At 38.8% G+C, this 19,747-nt stretch overlaps 1 protein-coding gene across 4 annotated transcripts in view; it reads right to left on the reverse strand.

Annotated features, from left to right (window-relative positions):
* Positions 1-400: 400 nt before the first annotated feature.
* Positions 401-19,747, reverse strand: part of LOC139951319 (uncharacterized) — a 62,462-nt gene continuing 43,115 nt past the window's right edge. For 3 of the 4 annotated variants that reach the window (XM_071950149.1, XM_071950148.1, XM_071950150.1), the window contains 12 exons: positions 18,846-18,930; positions 17,917-18,162; positions 15,644-15,736; positions 13,431-13,553; positions 12,782-12,950; positions 8,120-8,269; positions 6,681-6,922; positions 5,099-5,286; positions 4,437-4,570; positions 3,861-4,062; positions 3,071-3,273; positions 401-2,580 (listed from right to left, as the gene is read on the reverse strand). In XM_071950149.1, coding sequence (XP_071806250.1) covers positions 533-2,580; positions 3,071-3,273; positions 3,861-4,062; positions 4,437-4,570; positions 5,099-5,286; positions 6,681-6,922; positions 8,120-8,269; positions 12,782-12,950; positions 13,431-13,553; positions 15,644-15,736; positions 17,917-18,162; positions 18,846-18,930 — 3,883 coding nt within the window. In that variant the 3' untranslated portion in view covers positions 401-532. The remainder of the gene's footprint in view (positions 2,581-3,070; positions 3,274-3,860; positions 4,063-4,436; positions 4,571-5,098; positions 5,287-6,680; positions 6,923-8,119; positions 8,270-12,781; positions 12,951-13,430; positions 13,554-15,643; positions 15,737-17,916; positions 18,163-18,845; positions 18,931-19,747) is intronic. The other variant, XM_071950151.1, reaches the window with a different exon arrangement.

Below are 19,747 nucleotides of genomic sequence, written 5' to 3' on the forward strand. Positions count from 1 at the left end.
TTAATTCTGTTTGCTGAGGACTGCACTTTCGTAAACTAATCATGCTTTACCATTAGGCATAAAACCATAATCAGAGTCCAACAGTTTGGATGTTGAGTTACTGTATGGTGTTGGACTGAAGAGTAGACTGCACTTGGGTTTGGGTGTTGAGTCATTAAATGGTGTTGGATTTTGTTGAGAGTGAGAATGGATCCAAATCAATCACTCTTAAGGATTTAAGATTTTAAACTTTAGTATGGGTAACATTGGGTAGGACAAAGCGAGTATTGAATATTATCATGATCATCCATATAGACCTTATGCACATGTCATACCAGTAGGGCGCCCTCAACTAGAGGTAAAAAAGCGGCCGCTCATTGGCCAAACCTGTGCACTGCGCGTACAGATCTATGCGTTTTGATTGTTTTGTCATCGTTTTATCTCTAAGATGGCGGCTGGATGAGGTCAATGCAAAAGGTATATTGGGTGATACTAAAACCCTTTCCAAGTATAAAGAGCAACAAACCTCTACACCACACCCTGACTATCATAGTTACAACTCTATGACGTGTTCCACGATATCGTCGATCGCCAGATTGTACACTAGATCATGCTCACCATTCTCGTCAGAGGGGGTACAGAAAGGAGATTCAACAACCTCAAAAGCAGGTGGGGAGGCTGTTCTAACATTTAAATCCACCCCTCTGTCAGATGAACTCTGGGACGTGTTATCGTCGAGATTATCATACTGTGAGGAGAGCGTTTGTTGACTGATGCGGATTTCCGTCGCCATGTCACCCAGATTTCTTTTCACTCCAAGGATGTCTGAGTCTAATTCATCCTCGTCCGGGAATTTCATTTCATGTAATCCGAGGTCCTCCTCAGTGGACTGGTTTCCGATCTCGAGGCTCAAACTGTATTCCTCTTGCTCAGTGTCCGGGCTTGGTTCGTCCACAGAATGGTGCGTCATTGCCTGATCTGAGTCCTCAATCTCCACTAGATCAACTGAGGCTTCCTCGAAAGACGTCTCAACAGAGTCGTCCAATTTATCGTCCGGCGATTTCGATTTCTCGACACTCTCTGATTCATCCGGAAAGTCTTCACAATCGGTGATGTCAGATTCCCTGCTTAGAACGTCAAACTCTAAGTTCACATCCAAGTTTTTGCTCTGAGTTTTTTCCCAACGTTCAACTAATTCATCGTCTTTCACTTCATCTGAGGATTGCCTCCCCTCTGTTGACGATAATGGATTGTTCCTGTGAGGTAGGCTTTCATTGTGTGTGGGTGATTCTATTGTAGACTCCAGGGGAGTTTCACAATCATTTTCTTTGACAATAAATAGTGGCACATCAGATTTCTTTGGGGTACTTTCATCACCCTCTCCGTCAGATGAGTGATTATAATTGGCATTCAACGTATCCAAGAACTGAGGCACCGGTTGGTACTCTTCCGTTTCAAGAGGTGCTCGCGGGAATGAAGTCCGTTTCCCCGACAGCCCTTCCTCTGTACTAGTGTCAAACTCAGGCGTGAGAGCCCGGTTGCTATATTTCTCCATGATGTGGTCATATTCTGAGAGCACCGTGTCCAGACTGAACTTTGTCTCAGGCGTAAACAAGAAATCCTCAAAGAGATCCGAGTCTGTGTTTGCACGGACACGGGCAGAGAGCGACCTGGGTCTGGCGTGCGTGCTGTGGTCCTTGCCTTCCAAGTTAAGCTGATCCTGCTCAGAGTCCTCCGCCGTCTGTGAGTTGGCATCTTGGGTACTCGAAGAATCCAACAGGTCCCTATCCTCAACTTTGACAATACTCCGAAGTTCAACTTGGCTCCCGTCACTCGGGGTCCCCCGTCCCTGCTTCCCCATCTCAACGCCGAGACTAAACTCTCGTTTCACTTTAGTCTTTGGCTTCATGGCCCTCGTGAGCTTCTCTAAAACAGAGCTTCCTTTTGATCCTTCAGGACTGTCCATCGAGCCCTTTCTCCTCCAGGACTTAGGGCTCGGAGTTTCCTCTGTGATGTCCATATCTCGAGGTGGTGATATCCCAAGAGGTTGAAGCTCCATCGGAGGTGAGCTCTGGATCTTCCTCCGAGATGGAATCCCCATTGCTTTGCTCCGCCGTCTAACAGGAGCCTGAGGTGACAATCGTCCGTTCTGGTTCTTATCGCCACTCAACGGACTCTCTCCTCCGTTGACGATTGGGATCATCTTGCTGGGGTCGGTCATGAGAGCTTTGGCACTGATTTCAAGCAGGTTATCATCGCTGCTCGTGTTGTTTTTGGCTTCGGTGGAGATATCCCTCGGGGTTGGGGTTTTTGGAGAGGTGATGTTCGACTCGGAGCTGCTGATGCTCTGGTCGATCCAGAGTGGACTTGACTTCCTCCGATCCTTCTCCACTTTCTTCGTCTCCGGCGGTTTCTCAACGATGAAAATATCATCTTCTGATTCCTCATCCTTCTTGAGATGCGACGTCGAGGCGAGGAAATCCTCTGTTGCTGCGGCGATGGTCGCTGCGTCCACCTCGAAGAAAGAGTCATGGGAGGAGGCCCTCTGGAGGCTGTCAACACAAGCCACCGAGTTCCTCCGCATTATTACTCTATGACCACCTGCAACAAAATATATTTCAAGATTAACACAGGAACATGTGAATGACTTGTAACAACTCTGATCTGAAATTCCTATGAGATAAAGCTATGACAACCAAACAAGCATCAACACCTGAGATAACAGAGGTGGAAAATTCAGAAAAGACTTCCTGCCACAAAATCAGATAAACACTCAAAACTCCTACTCCTTCCCCCTTGTTCCCTTTTACAATGGCGTACATAAATTTCTGACTTATAACTATAATAATTATGCTTACTAGAATATGGTTACCAGCCATGTCACTTGTACAACTTATGACTAGTATTAAGCTCCTTTTTGCATAGCAGAAAATGGTTTAGCAACTTTTCCTGCATAAGCAGCTCTATGAAAATAGGCCTAGTTAGGGGACCTCAGTTCAGCTAGTCATCAAAGGAAGCACATGATTATATCACATGACCCAATCAGGGTTGCTGTAATCACATGACCTACTAATCACCTGACCAAACTTACCATTGCCATCTCCCGATCTCTGTCCATCATAGCTTGAGTTGCTGGATGTCAAGGACTCGACGCTACGCACGGATCTCAGACTTCCTCTGCCGTGGGACTTATCTCCATCTTTCTTCCCTTTGCCGTCTTTGGAGCCGGAGCGGGTGAAGAAATTCTTCCAGCCGGGAGACTTCTTAGACTTGGACGAGAAGGAACCTCTTTTCCTAAAAAACATAAGATTTTGTTTAAAGTTATTTATCATTATTGGCGTGCCGATGCGAAGCACCGAACTCAAGCTCTGGTGTTTCTGATGAGCAGAGTGTGGGTTCGAATCCCGGTCTTGACACTTGTGTCCTTGAGCACGATGCTTTACCATAGTTTGCTTTGTTCTTCAGATTGGACATTAAGCCATAGGTCATGTTTTCAAGGATTGGTAGTGCACGTTAAAGAACCCAGAACACTTAACATAGCCAGGATGTGCTTCCAAAACGAGTTTGAGCTGAGATACAATGTATTTGCATGGAGCATTTTTAAAGCAAGATCATTTTTAACAATCGAGATAAGATATTTTGACCCCCCAAAACCATGATACAACATTTTTGTAAAAACCGGGATAAGAACAATTTTGTCCAGCAATTTTGCAAAGCAAAACATTAAGACTGAACAAGCTTTGTGCAAACTGAATGACAAGATTAAGTAGCAACTGGTACATTTAGTTTAGCATTATACGAGGGTAATCGTTTACTGAAGATACAACGTTTTTGCACTGACCTGACATTAACAACCTTGACTAAACAAACATGATACCTACCTTTCCATAGGGAAGTTAATGACTGTATGGTATTGTTTGGGTAGAGCCGCTGGCCCTCCTCCAACCTCGATGTACTTTGGTTTATCATCGACAGCTTCGGCTCCTTGGGATGCCGTCCTTGCTCTCGCCTCCTCGAGGGAGAGTAGTTTGGTTGGAGTTGAGAGGATTAGAGACTTGGGTCGCTGCATCTCTTGTCCCATCACTGTAGGAGGAAGGACACAACGCATCCAGATGGAAAAACAACAAAAATAGGATTTAGTGAAATTTTAAGCTTTTTATAAATTGCAACCACAACTCAAGAAGAAATTTCATCACACTTATGTCACCCCAAAATAATTCAAGATTGTTCTACCACCATCCAAAGTGTAGGATTCGAACTGCCTCTAGCTATCGGTGGTCTAGTTGGTATGACCCTGCTCTAGAATTGCAAAAGTTGTGGGTTCAAATCCAACCCAAGCAATATGCCTGTGATTTTTTTTCACAGAGCTCAAGAAAGTACTGAGTATACAGTGCTGACACTCATCGGTGTAAGGGTAAAAACAAATAATATTTTTCAAATCTTCAATCAACACTTACATCTTCCTGGCACATCGGGAAAGAGTTTATCGTTGAAGATGACGTCAGCTTTGCGTATTAAATACTCCACCACAGTGGCTTGTATCTTGATCTCCATGAAGGCTGCAGCTGTGGCTAGGATCAGGTCCTTGGATCTATGGACAAGTTGCCAAAAGAATTTAAAAACTTCACACTTTTTTTAATCTAATCAATCATGTACAAATATTTGGCATTTAACTCTTTCCAGTGCCCGCTTTTTGTTTTTGCGCTTTGAAGTATACATGTAAATAAACAGCTTTTAAAATTTGTCAAAATACTGTATAACAAAAAATAAAAAAATAAATAAAAAAAGTCTTCATCCCCAGAAAATTGCATCTTGCTGATTTGTGTTACAAGAAATAAAATAAAAGAGTTGCGGTACCCACGTCCATAATATAGGATTCAAACTGCCTCTAAGCTACCAGGCAATCTCGCTGATCTAGTTGTCTTAAAAGACACTGCGCTAGAATTGCAAAGTCATGGGTTCGAATCCAATCCGAGTAATATGCCTTTGATTTTCTACACAGAACATGGGAAAGTACTTAGAGTATACAACTCTAACCCTAATTGGCGTATGTGTATTTAAACTAGATACATAGAAAGGAAATAGATCAACATCAATAATACAAACAATGCTAACTGACCTTAAGAGGTTTGGTGCCCATACTATAGCTAGATTCTTTGTATTCATTCCGGTCTGGTCCCCATGAGCGGCCATCTTAGCGAGGTGTTTGATGAGGAATTCCAGAGTGCGGTAGTGGGGAGGTGGAAGCTGCTGGACTGTGTCGTGCATCTTGATTAAACGTCTCTCCTCGTTGGATGTTGCTGCCTCCTAATTTTAGATTACAAAACCACCCAGAAAATGTATGTTAGTCCTTGGAGAGAAATGGGCAATGTAGGTAGTTATGGTGTGATCAAGAGACCCATATTGATGCCTCAACAAAATTCACATGAGAAAGTGGTAGTTCGGGTGGCATTTCTGGTGTGGTCATAAAGGCATTAATGGAAAGTGATGTGCATCTTTATTGAAGAAAATATAAACCATTTTAATTACAATAAATTTGACTTGTAGTAGTACACTCAACAGTTGATACATAAACACAAAATACATATTCATAACAAAGATTCAAAATGCCATCAAGAATCATATGTGAATTGCCAAATAAGTAATTATAATAATAATAATAATAATAATAATTATAGAACCCGGGAAAGTACTGAGTATACAGTGCTATTAAACAAACATCGGTGTATGGGTAAAAACCCAAAATTAATATTCTTTGTCCCCGATGCAAATTTAACATCTCTAATAATAATACTGATATGAGTAATAGGCAAGTAGAAGTACAAACATGGCAAGGAAGACAACGTTTGTTTAAAGTATATAAAAAAAAGCAATTAACAATACAGTTTGGAATGCAATCAAGAATCCAAATCATTGATAATATATCATAATCATAATAATCAAGAAAAAAAGACAAGGAAGCCAACAAAAATATAGATATTTGAAGAAAACAGATTTTTAGAGTATAAAAACACTAGGCAATACATGAACATACAAACTCAAAGTAAGGACAAATTATAAATATAAAATAAGAGTCTGTTAATTACAAAGTGATATATTTTAGCTTGTTCACATTTTTTTCAGACACTTTAACAAGAAAAATTTGTATAAACCACAAGGGAAACTGACTGGGTAAATTTGTAAATGATTTTAGGGCTAGATAGCTCAGTTGGTGGAGCGCCGGCACGTTAATCCGGAGGTCGTTGGTTCGAATCCCACTCTAGTCAATTCTTTGTTCAACCCCAAAAATCATTTACCAGTCAGTTTCCCTTGTGGTTTATATTGATATCTGAAACAAAAAAGTCGCATCCCCTTAAGGTGATCCCCTAGCTGCCGCTTCCCAGGTTGTATCGTAATTTGGGTGTGATCCCTGGCTACACGACAGTTAAAGGTTGTATGGCTTCTGACTGGCACCCCTGAACAAAGATATTGACAAAACAGGGACACCGCCAATATAGGGCTAGATAGCTCAGTTGGTAGAGCGCCGGCACGTTAATCTGGAGGTCGTTGGTTCGAATCCCACTCTAGTCAATTCTTTGTTCAACCCCAAAAATCAAGAAAAATTTGTATCAAAAAGTCAACAATAACACCCTGTTTGAGTGATGGCAACGATTATATAGAATAGTCCGTATTGGGTTAGAAACCATTCAATGACGACTTACCTCAAACTTCTTATAGAGTTGATAAGTCAATAGAGGATTAGGAAGTTCTCTGAAGTACAGTTTACAGACCGATGACACACAGTGGATATCCTTATCGTATTGCATAAGGTCAGGAACCTTCTCGCTATCAAACTCATCCCTGAGCCATTGAACGGTGGATGAGACACCTGAGAGCCTGTAGATTCCGTCAACGACACCGTTGGATTCGATGAACTCTGTGCAAGCTTGGATGATACTAGGAACTGGTGTTTTGGAATATGATAAGGCAAAACATAGTTAATGGCCTGACGTTTCCACCCTAGTTTAACAAAAAATGAACATAAAAAGGAATGTGTTTTTTCATTCGATGTGATTTTTGAGGCCCAATATGCAACAATTCAAATAACTCACACAACAATCAAGTTAGAAACTTTTCCACGATTATGCAATTACGGAAAAAATATCACTTATTTCCACAATTTGAATCTGCAGTAACATTTCTCAGATTGAGTTTTCCAATTGAAGATTATTCTTCCTGTGTAGACATAACCACTACAGATTTTCGGCAATAACTCAAAAACGCTAACGCATTTGAAATGAAATTTTCACAGGTTGATTAAATACATAGGATTGAAACAAACAGAAGGTTCTAACTACCAAAGGTATACAATCCCATAAAAACGCAAACATGTACCATCTGTTCCTACCAAGCTAATACCGCTGATTTCATTGGTTCTTGATTCGAACAATACATAATCATAGAGGTTAAACCAATGTTTGTATGAGAGAGATTGGTTGTTGCCAGCTTGGTGTTTATATCCCCTTGTGGAAGTTTGTTGAGTTCCCTAGTCGCTAAGATCCCTAAGACGGATAGACAGACAGACAGAGAGACAGACAGACAGAGAGACAGAGAGACAGAGAGACAGAGAGACAGAGAGACAGAGAGACAGAGAGACAGAGAGACAGAGAGACAGAGAGACAGAGAGACAGAGAGACAGAGAGACAGAGAGACAGAGAGACAGAGAGACAGAGAGACAGAGAGACAGACAGACAGACAGAGAGACAGACAGACAGACAGACAGACAGACAGACAGACAGACAGACAGACAGACAGACAGACAGACAGACAGACAGACAGACAGACAGACAGACAGACAGACAGACAGACAGACAGACAGACAGACAGACAGACAGACAGACAGACAGACAGACAGACAGACAGACAGACAGACAGACAGACAGACAGACAGACAGACAGACAGACAGACAGACAGACAGACAGACAGACAGACAGACAGACAGACAGACAGACAGACAGACAGACAGACAGACAGACAGACAGACAGACAGACAGACAGACAGACAGACAGACAGACAGACAGACAGACAGACAGACAGACAGACAGACAGACAGACAGACAGACAGACAGACAGACAGACAGACAGACGCAAACTCCTACCATCTGTTCCACAGTTCAGAAGATGCTCTCCAAGATCGCAACCGAAGACACGTTCCCTTAGAATCCCTCTCTGCTTCAACCCGCGCCTTGTTGGCCTCGCTAAGATAAATGAGCGTAGAAATGTTATCAACTTGCCATGCTTGTTAAGAACTGTAGAAGACGAAGATGGAGAGAGGAGAAGGGGGGGAAGAAAGAGAAAAGACAGAGTTAATACTCGATGAAATGATCCATTGATTAGTACACTTAAACATGTTTAAAGACACTGGGCACTACTGGTAATTGTCAAAGACCAGTCTTTTCACTTGGTGTATCTCAACATACATGTACACGCTTAAAGACACTGGGCACTATTGGTAATTGTCAAAGACCAGTCTTCTCACTTGGTGTATCTCAACATAAATGTACACGCTTAAAGACACTGAACACTATTGGTAATTGTCAAAGATCAGTGTTCTCATTTGGTGTATCTCAACACATGCGTAAAAATAACAAACCTGTGACAATTTGAGCTCAATTGTTCGACAAAGTCTCAAGAGAATAATGGAAGAAAAAACGGCCTCGTCGCACAAAGTGTGCTTTCAGGTCTCAAAATCAAATTCAAATATTTCATACAGAAATTACTTCTTTCTCGAAAACTAAATACTTCAGAGGGAGCCGTTTCTCACAAAATTTTATACTATCAACAGCTCTCCATTAATCGTTGACAAGTAAGTTTTTATGCTAACAACTATTTTGAGTGATTACCAATAGTGTGCAGTGCTTTTAAAGGTCTGTGTACTTTTTGTACTGACACAAAACACAATGTCCACAGATTTACATTAAACTCACACAGTTTTGAAGCTAATGATAGTAAAAAGCTTCCCTTGAAATATTACTTGCTGATGTGCTGTAGTTTTTGCCTCAGGAGACGAACATTATTTTAGCATGTAAAAAGTATTTTTTGTGACATTGTTTTACTCGTTTCTCAAACACTACAGCACCTCAGCTAGTAATATTTTAAGGTAAGCTATCTATTATCATTATCTTCAAATGGTGTAAGTTTAATGTAAATCTGGGGACATTGTGTTTTTCGTACCAACAGTACCCAAATCCTTTAAAACCAGGGTGCACATTCGATATTTCGCATAGGTTGGCTTACGTTCAGGCGAACAAAATTGAACTGGTGCAAACAAAATTGAACTTGATTTTTGGCTCAAGCAGCTTTATAATATTGGGCCCTGGTTGGCAAGGCATTTTTGCTTATGCTACTGTAGTGTGTCCTACATGTAAGCATTCTTGTAATTAAGAAACTTAGCGCTAACCCTTAGTAAAAGAAGAACTGCGACCATACAAGAATTCAGCATAACTAAGTAACCAAAGCGAACCTGCATAAATTACTGAACTGCTATTTGAATATTCATGACCTGTTTTGCATACATGTAGCTATTGCAGAGGGACCCAGGTTGAAAGCATTAATTGTACCCTCATTTTACAGTGCCACAACACATTCACTGTAAAAAGCACATTACCAACACACCAGCAAAACGCAGGTCTACAAATTGGTTACGACAATCATTTCACATGCTCAATACATCAATACAAATACTGTCAATCAAAGAACACAATGAAGTATCAAAGTAAAAAAGTTTCACTATTTTGATAAAACATTGATTAAATACGGCTACTTCATATGAAGCATGCAACAACACCACAGGTTTATACCGACCAATCACAAAAGAACAATGTCGTATGTTTACAAAATGATGAGTGGCTTTAAGTCATCAGGTCACAGGGTCAAGGTTTAAAGATCCTGTCAGATTTTTGGCCGATTTGAGCCAACAATTTTGATTTAAAATTCAATAGGTATTTTGATGGGGGTCGAGAAAGTGACAAGCTTTCATTTGATCCATTGCTCGAAAAAAGTCCGCCAATTGTTAGTAGCAGTGAAATAAAGTTCTCAAAATTAGTGTTTGACGGGATCCCGACAATAAATCATGTGACCAATTCTTCTGTGTTTTATAAGAAACGTTTTAAATTTATGCCATGGTTCCTGACCATTAAAAGTAAAACTTTTTTTCGTTAGAGCGGGTGATACTCTATGAAATACCATTCACTAAAAAAAATCTATTTTTTAATGTTTGGGGCCAAAAATCTGACATAGCATCTTTAAAGGGTCAGGGGTTACAGGTCTTGTAGAAGGTACACATATTCAGTTTGTCCATGGAGGACTTCCAATTATACATGTATGTTTTCACTGTTTCAATCCCTGACATTCCAAGCCAAATATTTCAAGGGATATTTAACTCTGTAATCATCTTTATACCATGTACATGTATGTAAGTTGTGTGCAAATCTGTGCACAATTATATTAAACTATATTTCATCTATTGTCAACATTGTTGTGTTTCACATAATCGTTTACACATTGCCAATTTTGTTAGTAAACAAGTGATCTCACAACTAACACTAAACACAAACACGATTTACACCACTTAGCATACAGAAAAAACATGTGAATACAAAATGTCTTGTACCTTGGCTTTCTGTATGATTATGCAGCACACAGGAGTTAAAGAACCATGTGATTATTTCAACACGATTATTTAAAAAAGTGCGACCAAAAAGAAAGAATAGGGCATCAAAAAACGAGAACAAAAAATAGAAAAGTGTTAGGAAGTACTATGAGGATGAAAAAACCTAAAATGGGAAAGATTATTTACAATGTAAAAAGTAGAACAGAGTATTTTAACATAAAGAACATTTCATCAAACAGGAACATTTCAGCAAAAATCTGTCAAAGCGTTTGTAGTTTTTTGTTAACCTTGAATTTAAAGTTGCAAATATCGGAAAGCAAGTTAACAAACAAAATATTGAAAATTGGATTTAAAATTCATTGAGCACTGGGGACTCTGCTAAATAGACATTTAATTTGAATCATGTCAAATTGTTCGAGTCCCACTTGAGTGATTTGCATGTGAATTCTGAAGTAGGATTTGAAACTTTGCATGGTGGAAATAAGATACATGTATAGAAGAGTTTGCGGTAACACCATGTAATAACTATCACTAAATGAGTTGGGGGTGGCTCTGAAAAGAACCGTTGGATTAACTCAATGAATTTTGTTCATAGAACTTGGGAAAGTATTGAGTATACAGTGCTTTAAACTCATCAGTGTAAGGGTAAAAACAAATTATGTTTGTATCCCTGGTGCAAAAATGACATCTATCAAACTGACAAACTGACAATTAAAAATGCCTCAGAAAAAGGATTAGAAAGATAAAAGAGAATGATGAGGAAAACAGTCTGGATGAAGAAAGAGTCTGAAAATTACAAAGAGATAAAATCTGGAGACTGCAGAATTTGTTTTGTTTTTCTGTGAGACCAGCCAAAGGCATGGCTGGCTCGCCTCTTACCATTTGCCAACAGATCAATTTTATAACCTCCTGAAAAGTTAACAGACCCCACTTCCTGCTGTTTTATAGTTAGTATATCTTGACAGAAGACCCTCATTAAAAGAGACGGCTCAAAGCATTTTTCAAAGACGTAAAGCTAGAATCAACATTTAAAACTACATTGTTAGTATACATGCTTTCTGAAACACTACAGTTTTCGATTTTATTCTGTGGTACAAAACCCTACATTTTTAAACCTTTCATAACTAACGACAGCATGTGACTTGTACTACAATGAGTGAAATTAAGTGCTCAAATAGTAAGAGGGTTAGAAAGTCTTCATAGGGTGTGTTAACACTAAACCATAGAAGTAGTTCGGTTGAGGAGTTACTGCAAAATTACTGGACATTTCCCCCTTTTTTATGTGGTAACTTGATGGTACAAAATTCTCCAGGTTTTATTTCTATTTTTAAATGATATTTGTATGAGGAATACTTGTTTGAAGACCTAAACACATTCTCCTGAAGTTAATTTTCAAAATGAACATCTTGCAGTCAGATGAGAACGACCAGGCAATGAAACCCAAGTGCGATTATTGGCAGGCATTGGCAGGCATGAAGCAGACAACAGGGTGGCAAGGGTCAACTTCTTGACCCCTGACCACTGCCACCCTAAACCCACCTCTTAGTGGGACAGAGGGCATTGCCACAATGCAAACAATTGGAATGGATAGCGTACCATTGCGATACTGCTTCACTGGTAAATGTCGCTGACTGCCATTATACCCTAAGAAACACATAGATAAGAAACTAACAAAGTCAGGGTACTAGTTTAATAGAAGTGTTAAAAGCATACATGTACAATATTATTATAATTATTACTATTATTATTAAGGAAACAATGAGACTCTCAACGGCAACTAGCACTGTGACTCGTACTTCTGATGAAGAGACATTAAGAAATATGATGTAGAAATAGCATTGTTATATATGGGAAGTAAATCCCAAATAGGGAATCCTTGTGGGTGATGTGAAGAGGGGTAACCCTGTTTCAGCCCCAAGAGTACATTGTAGGTGGCAACGTGCCCCTTGTGACAGTTGATTTGGGTTGATAGCCCAAATCAGTATTATCATTATAAGTGTAGCACCCACATTGTGATTTGGGCGATATCTCATTAAACAAAATTTCAAAAGAGCTTTCACAGAACTGAAAAAAAGGAAAACTACTGCGCTAAATTTCCACTCCGCGACATCACTTTAACCCGTCATCAAACACTGCGGTCATACCATACCTGGTTTGGGAGACCTTGGCATCATGTTGGCAACAGAGGGCAGTAATTTATCGCTGATTATCTCCACGCACTGCCGAGGGAAGAAGCCGACCTCAAAACCATTCTTCCCCCTCCACCATGACGTGTCCTCTGGGGGCGGCATATCGATCACAGAGATCATGTCACCAACCTAGAAAAATGCAAGAAACATAAACAAATTAGCGAAAAAGCCAATTTTTTAAATTATCTATACTTTGTGGGTGGGTGGGTCAAAAGAAATAACTTAAAATCAATCACAGATATCACCAACCTGCAAACAAGGTACATTAAAATTGAAGGAAAAGTTCAGTTCTATGTGAACAATTTAATGAAAAGGCCAAAAGAAATGTTGTTTAAAATTAGAGGCTGTTCCAAATTATTATAAAAAATAATAATAATAAATACAAAATTCTTCAAAATTGTGGAAAGGAATGTGGGAAGGTGGGTGGAAAGAAATAACTAAAAAACACTGAAAACTGATATAAAATATTTGGTTCATTTGAGGCATTACTTTGTTCTTCAGTCATGTCAGTGAATAGATTATACTACGTATGAAGCCATTCAATACTTAAAAATCAAAATTTGTGGTTGATCTAGTTCCCTGACTTCCAATATGTGTAAAGTAACTCACCTCAAGTGATATTTCATCAGGAGCCTGTGCCATGTAGCGTTTAGTCACATGGGCAGCAGCGACTGCAGGAATGTTGATTGCGGATTCCTCACTGGCAACAACATGGTTGCCATGGTTATCAAGCTTTAAGAAAAGAAAACAAAATGTAACTTGGTATAAATAACAAAAGTTTCTTATTTTGCAATGGAAAAACCCGTTGTAAAATGAAATCAGGCCTCGCCCCCTCTCCAAGCTCCAAGCTTGGTCTACAATCCACAACTTTTGAATTTCACTAGCAGACAAATACATTGATCTCCAATTAAAATGTAATTAAAGACAAATAAGAAAATTATGTGAATACAACTGGACGAATTATACAAAATAATTTCTAGAACAAGAAAACAAAATGTACATTTTAAACACGAAAGAATACACTCTGCTTCGAGAGACTGACAATAAAATAAAAGAAAATAAAAATATCAAGAACAGTTAGACCACAGCACATGTGTACAAAAAATAATAAATCGGCAAACAATATGTGGAGGAGCAAGTTCTTATCTGTTACATTTTCTTCGCAATAATATCGTGACAAGAATGAAAATAATCTCATGAATTAAGAAGGATTTCTGAATTAGAGTTAAAGGCACAAACCCAAAACATGTTCCAACATGTGAATGCACATGCAGGCTTATTCTGAAAAAAATTTGAGTTGATTCTGTTTTTTTTTTTTTTTTATATATTGCATTTTTTAAACTGCCCTCAAAAAAGTTGGCTGCCTTTCTGGTTTTTTTTTTTCTACTTTTATTGAAACTTCCTTGAGTGATGTTTTGAATTCTCTAGATTTGTTTATACTACATGCAGGGGTTGCTTGCTACATGTTCATAACAATACTAGTGCTAACATTGGATCGTTACTCTTGATGTGCTGGATCACCTTCTGGAATTGAAGTTTACAACGGACCACAGGGCTTGATTTACAACATTTACACTGTGTATTTAAGCTAAAAGTCTGTGAAGCAATTGGGGATACAAAAGTTTACATGAGGAAAGACATGGTAAGGAAAGAAAATAAAATCTTAAAAACTCGTCAAAAGTAGGGAGATTTCTGAACCCCCTTGAACCCATTCCCGGGATCTGCCACTAAAACAGCTTTCAGTTTATATCTTCATCCCTGATGCAAAATTAACATCTATTAAATGGTTGCAATACCTGCTGCTAAGGATTCAACCTAACACAACCCACTGGGCTAGTTTAGCGGTCTACATGGTAAGACATCTGCTCTAGCAATGCAAAGGTTGTGGGTTCGAGTGAGAGTAATTTGCCTGCGAAATTTTCTCGTAGAATTCTGGAATATACAGTGCTTAAAACACATGGTGTAAGGGTAAAAAACAAATTATACTTTTTTGCAGACCCTCCTAAAAATAAAAGCAGAAGTTAACGAAGCTGACAAACACAATCACTTTGACCTTTGACATGCAAATGAGATGACCTTATATGGTCACATTGATTACCTTAAGTTGATGGCCATGATTGTCAAGCTTCGGAAATATCAACAATCAAGAAGAAAATGAAAAGTTCAGAGATGAGGTGTAAAAGAGTTAAGCCTGGTTCAGACTTTCTGCGAATGCAATGCAAATGTTGACGTCACAAATTCGTAATGATTCATCCGGAAGAGTTCAGCTGTGTTAAAGAAGAAGCTATGACGTCAAATTTGCTTTGCACATCGAATTTGCAAGAAAGTATGAACTGAGCTTTAAGCAGCCCAAATAATGCAGGTTTGTTGTGACTCTCCAGGATTAAAGCAGGGGTCTGTTTCACGTAACCCTAAGATTCATCTTATAGAGACAGTTTGCCATGGATTTGGGCACTTTGGGCTTTAAAAAACGATTAGAATAGAGTTGAATATAATGATCAATACAGATACACCTTTCTAACCAAAGTATTCAACAGAAATCAAATTCTGCGAGGCACGATCTGGTAAAAAATATCTAGTTGGGAAAAAAGAAACACTTTGGTAGTTGACTGTATGCATTTGGCGTCATTTGAGTAGAGCAACCTCGGGTGAAAGTCAAAAGAAAATTGCAATGTGACAACGACGAGCATTTCCAGTTAATCATTATCATCATTTTATCTTAATATGTAAGGTCTGTGGTTAACTCTGTGATTTAAAAGTCTGAAGAAGAAAAATGATTTAAGACCACGATGAGGAAAGAGTAGTAATAACTGGTTCCCTACCTCCATCCAGTTTAACACAGGACCGCAATTGATCATGTCACCAGCTATCTGGGAGAACCTGCCAAGGTAGCGGCCGAGCATCGCTCGTACACCCTGTAATGAAACCAAACACAGAGGGATGTTAGGGTTTCTATGGAAACTAAAATAACCTTGCAGGGATGAGTACGGTGAGTGAAGGTAAAACTATGTTATGAAATCAGAGGAAAGAGAAATACCAACAACAAATAAATAAAAGAATGTCTGATGCAAAACTAACATCTATTAAAGTAAAACATTGCCTTGGATCGGTCGAGTTGGTCTTTGAAAACATGTGTAACCATTTGTTATAACATGCATGGTTAGCAAGAAGATTTTGAAGTAGAATACAATGATCCACACAAATTTGCCTCGAAATTGCGTGGTTTTCCTTTTACCTCGTCGACTAACACGTTTGGCCATTTATGGGAGTCAACTCCCATAAATGGCCGACCATGTTAGTTTGCAAAATAAAAGGAAAACCACGCAATTTCGAGGCAAATTTGTGTGGATCATTGCATTCTACTAATCATCTTTCCAACCATTATGCATTTTATAACAAATGGTTACAAACGCTTTTTTTTAGACCAATTCGTCCAATCCAAGGCAACGTGTTCCTTTAAATCGTCAGCACAAGATGTATAATTCTGCCTCTAGCCACCTGGCTAGCTCGGTGGTCTAGTGGTAGGACATCTGCTCTAGCAATGCAAAGGTTGTAAGTCCGAACCCCATTCAAGTCATTTGCCAATGGATTTTGTTTGCATATACAGTGCTTAGTTCTAGTGCTGGGCGAATAGTGAAATTTTGTTATTCGGATACCGCTGGCCAACTATCCGAAATTAACCGGATATTCGAATAGTTTTTTTTCGCCGCTAGAGGGCGCTATTTAAAAAAAAAAATTAAAAAAAAAAAAAAATTTTTTTTGCCTCTAGAGGGCGCTGTTCGTTTGTGAATGAGATCTTATGGGCGGATTGATATTAGTTTCAGACAGTGTCGCTCGGTTCATTCATAAAAATGACCGGATCTAATTTAAAGATGGCGATTTGCTTTTTCTTTTGATCGTGATTGACTCTACGTGAAGGAAAACTTTTGTAATCTTTGAACAAATTACGTCAGAAATGTCATTGTTTTAACTCTTCATGGAGGTAAGCATAGTTAAATACTTAATATATGCTGTTTTATGTTGTCTTAATAGAAGTTTCATAAGGATTCAGACAAAACATTCATATCAGTTGTCGCCCGACGTCCGCGGATATTCGGATATTAAAGAATATCCGGTTACTCGGTTGTAATTACAGAATTATCCGGTTTGTGAGTAGGTATTCACGCCCTATGCGGATATCCGGTTAAGAAAAAAAAGGCATTCGCGGTTACGGATAGGAAAACCTATTCGCCATTAACCGGATATTCGAATAATTCGCCCAGGCCTAGCCTACTTAGTTCGCAATGGTGGAAGGGTAAAACAAATTATATTCAACTGTTGTTCCGTTTACCACTGATCGTATTAAAGGGACACGTTGCCTTGGATCAGAAGTAACACAGTCGGCCATTGTAGACCATGTAAGTTATCAAAATAACAGGAAAACCACGCAATTTCGAGGCATGTTTGTGTGGATCATTGTATTCTACTTTTTAAACATCCTTCTAACCATATGCAATTTAAAATAAATGGTTTCAAATGCTTTTTATAGACCAACTCGACCGATCCAAGGCAACGTTCCCTTTAAAGATGTTGTAGTCAAGTACATTTAACCAAAGTACCAAGCAATGCAAAATACAAAAGTGGCAAAGTAATAATATACAAAGCGCTGGAAAAGGAAAGAAGAGAAAATCAGAAAAAGTTGACATGAGAGACCCAGATTAAGTGCAGGGTTTGCCCTTTTAACATTTTCAGTGACTAACAAGGACCTGGGCCCTTTTTCATAGAGATGCTAGGCACAAAAATTTGCTTAGCATGAAATGTTTGCCTTGATAAAAAACAGGATTACCAGCCAAATTTCCACGTGATTTTCAGGATAAGCAATCAACGGCTGAATACCCAGTAACAAGCAAGGTGCAACAAATGGAAATTTTGGTTGGTAATCCTGTTTTTATCAAGGAAGAAATTTCATGCTAAGCACATTTTTGTGCTTAGCAGCTCTATGAAATTGGTGCCAGTTTGCTTATCTAGTCACCAGTCCATGGTTCATATTAAATAGAGTCTTAAGTGAAATCTCTTGATTGGTGTCAGCCAACGATAAACATCTCCACCAACCTACCTCTCGATTTCCAATCATTGCTTCTCCTTTAGGCAGCTCCACCAGTTGACTGAACCGTCGATCATAGATACAGCTGTGCAGCTGTTTGTCTAGTACCCGGAAGTCTTCGTAGCAGCGTTTAACCAGCCACACTTTACCATTGCTGTAGACTTTGATGGTGAAGGGGTTATCAGTGATGTCACAGGTACCGTTCTGGTAGGCTAGGAGTATAGCTTCTTCTTGATCCGCGTCTTCGTGCATAGATAACTGCGATAGAAAAAAAACAAAATTAGATCTAACATCAGGCCCAAACTCAAAGAAAATATCGCTTAACAACAATAAGCAGCATAACAGTCACATTTTTTTTCATACCAAATGGTAGTTTAGCTGGTGCCAATTCCATAGAGCTGTTAAGCACCAAAGTAACTAAGCACAACAAAATAATGATTACCAGAAAAAGGTTACCAGCCAAACTACCATGTTACATGTACAATTTGTGAACTAGTATCCTGCTCATTTCTGCTTAGCAGACAATATTGTTAAGCAATATTTTATGCTGAGGCAGCTTATGAAGTTGGGCTTAGGGTTCTGCTCATACACAAGCTACCATTCAACTTCAACAAAAATGATTCACTATTACCATTTAAAATGCTCCAGATTGCAAAAAAAAGACGAAGCTCTGAAAATGTTTCTGCATTGTGGCTGTATTTTATTTCTTCGTCTCAATAAAGATTTGAATACTATAATAGGTCAACTCGCTTAAAAAAGCAAAAAATTAATGGTTAATGGCCTGATGTTTCAACCCTAGCAGAGTCTTTCTCAAAGGCTTAAAGTGGTACAACAGTTGCAAACTTTGTGTACAATTGCAGGTAATTTTGGCTGGTAGAGCAGTTTGCAACTCAGTTTCCTGTTTATTTTTATTTTCATAATAGTGGAAGAGGAATACTTACTGTGATACGTCCGAGCTCCACATTGTCGTAATGAAAGTGAGCACAGTCGTTGAGCTTGGGGAAACGACTCGAACCATCGTGGAAACTGAAAACCAACAAAATAAACATAAAGAAATTCAATGTTTGGAATTCTTGAAGAGAAAACATGGAATGCCAATGGATTGTTTATGCTACTTTGTGACTGGGTGATAAGGCAGTCAGTGCCAATACAAACAATTTTAATACTTTATTTTGATATTGTTGTTTTTTGGAAAGGCAGGCCTGTATGTTTAGCTTTTGAAAGGGCAAGGGCACCAAGGTATTGTATCCTTGGTAAAGAGAATAGACAGTGCAATTTTCATAAAATATAAGATTTTATGTTTTCTTCCATTGAGCTGTGTACAAACTAGGCCTGTGAAAATTTCCTGTGAAATATATTTTTCTCAGGAAATCAAGTCATATTATAACAGCAACAGCTGGTTTTGGTTGTTAAAACCAAAATTAAAGAAAATGTGTTTACATGTTGAAAAGTGTGTGAGAACCATGCCATAATGACCACATCTTTACAACATGGGTCTTATACAACCTTTGACCTTGTTCCATCCAAAACTGACTAAAGACAATAGTACATGAACTCTCACTACCTGATGACTATGTGTACAATAGGACAGGAAACAATCGAAGGAAGCGACACTTTTGAAATTACTTTCACTTTGACAAAGAAAAGTGAAGTTTCTGTTTTCTTAAACAATGCATTTTTAAAATGAATCACTTAAAGGCCCTGGACACTATTGGTAAATACTAAAAATAATTGTTAGCATAAATAGTTACTTGGTAACGAGCAGTGGAGTGCTGTTGATAGTATAAAAACATTGTTCTGAAACGACTTCTTCTGAAGTAACATATTTTGAGAAAGAGGTAAT

The sequence above is a fragment of the Asterias amurensis genome, chromosome 19 (assembly GCF_032118995.1).
Source record: "Asterias amurensis chromosome 19, ASM3211899v1".
In the NCBI taxonomy this organism is placed as follows: Eukaryota; Metazoa; Echinodermata; class Asteroidea; order Forcipulatida; family Asteriidae; genus Asterias; species Asterias amurensis.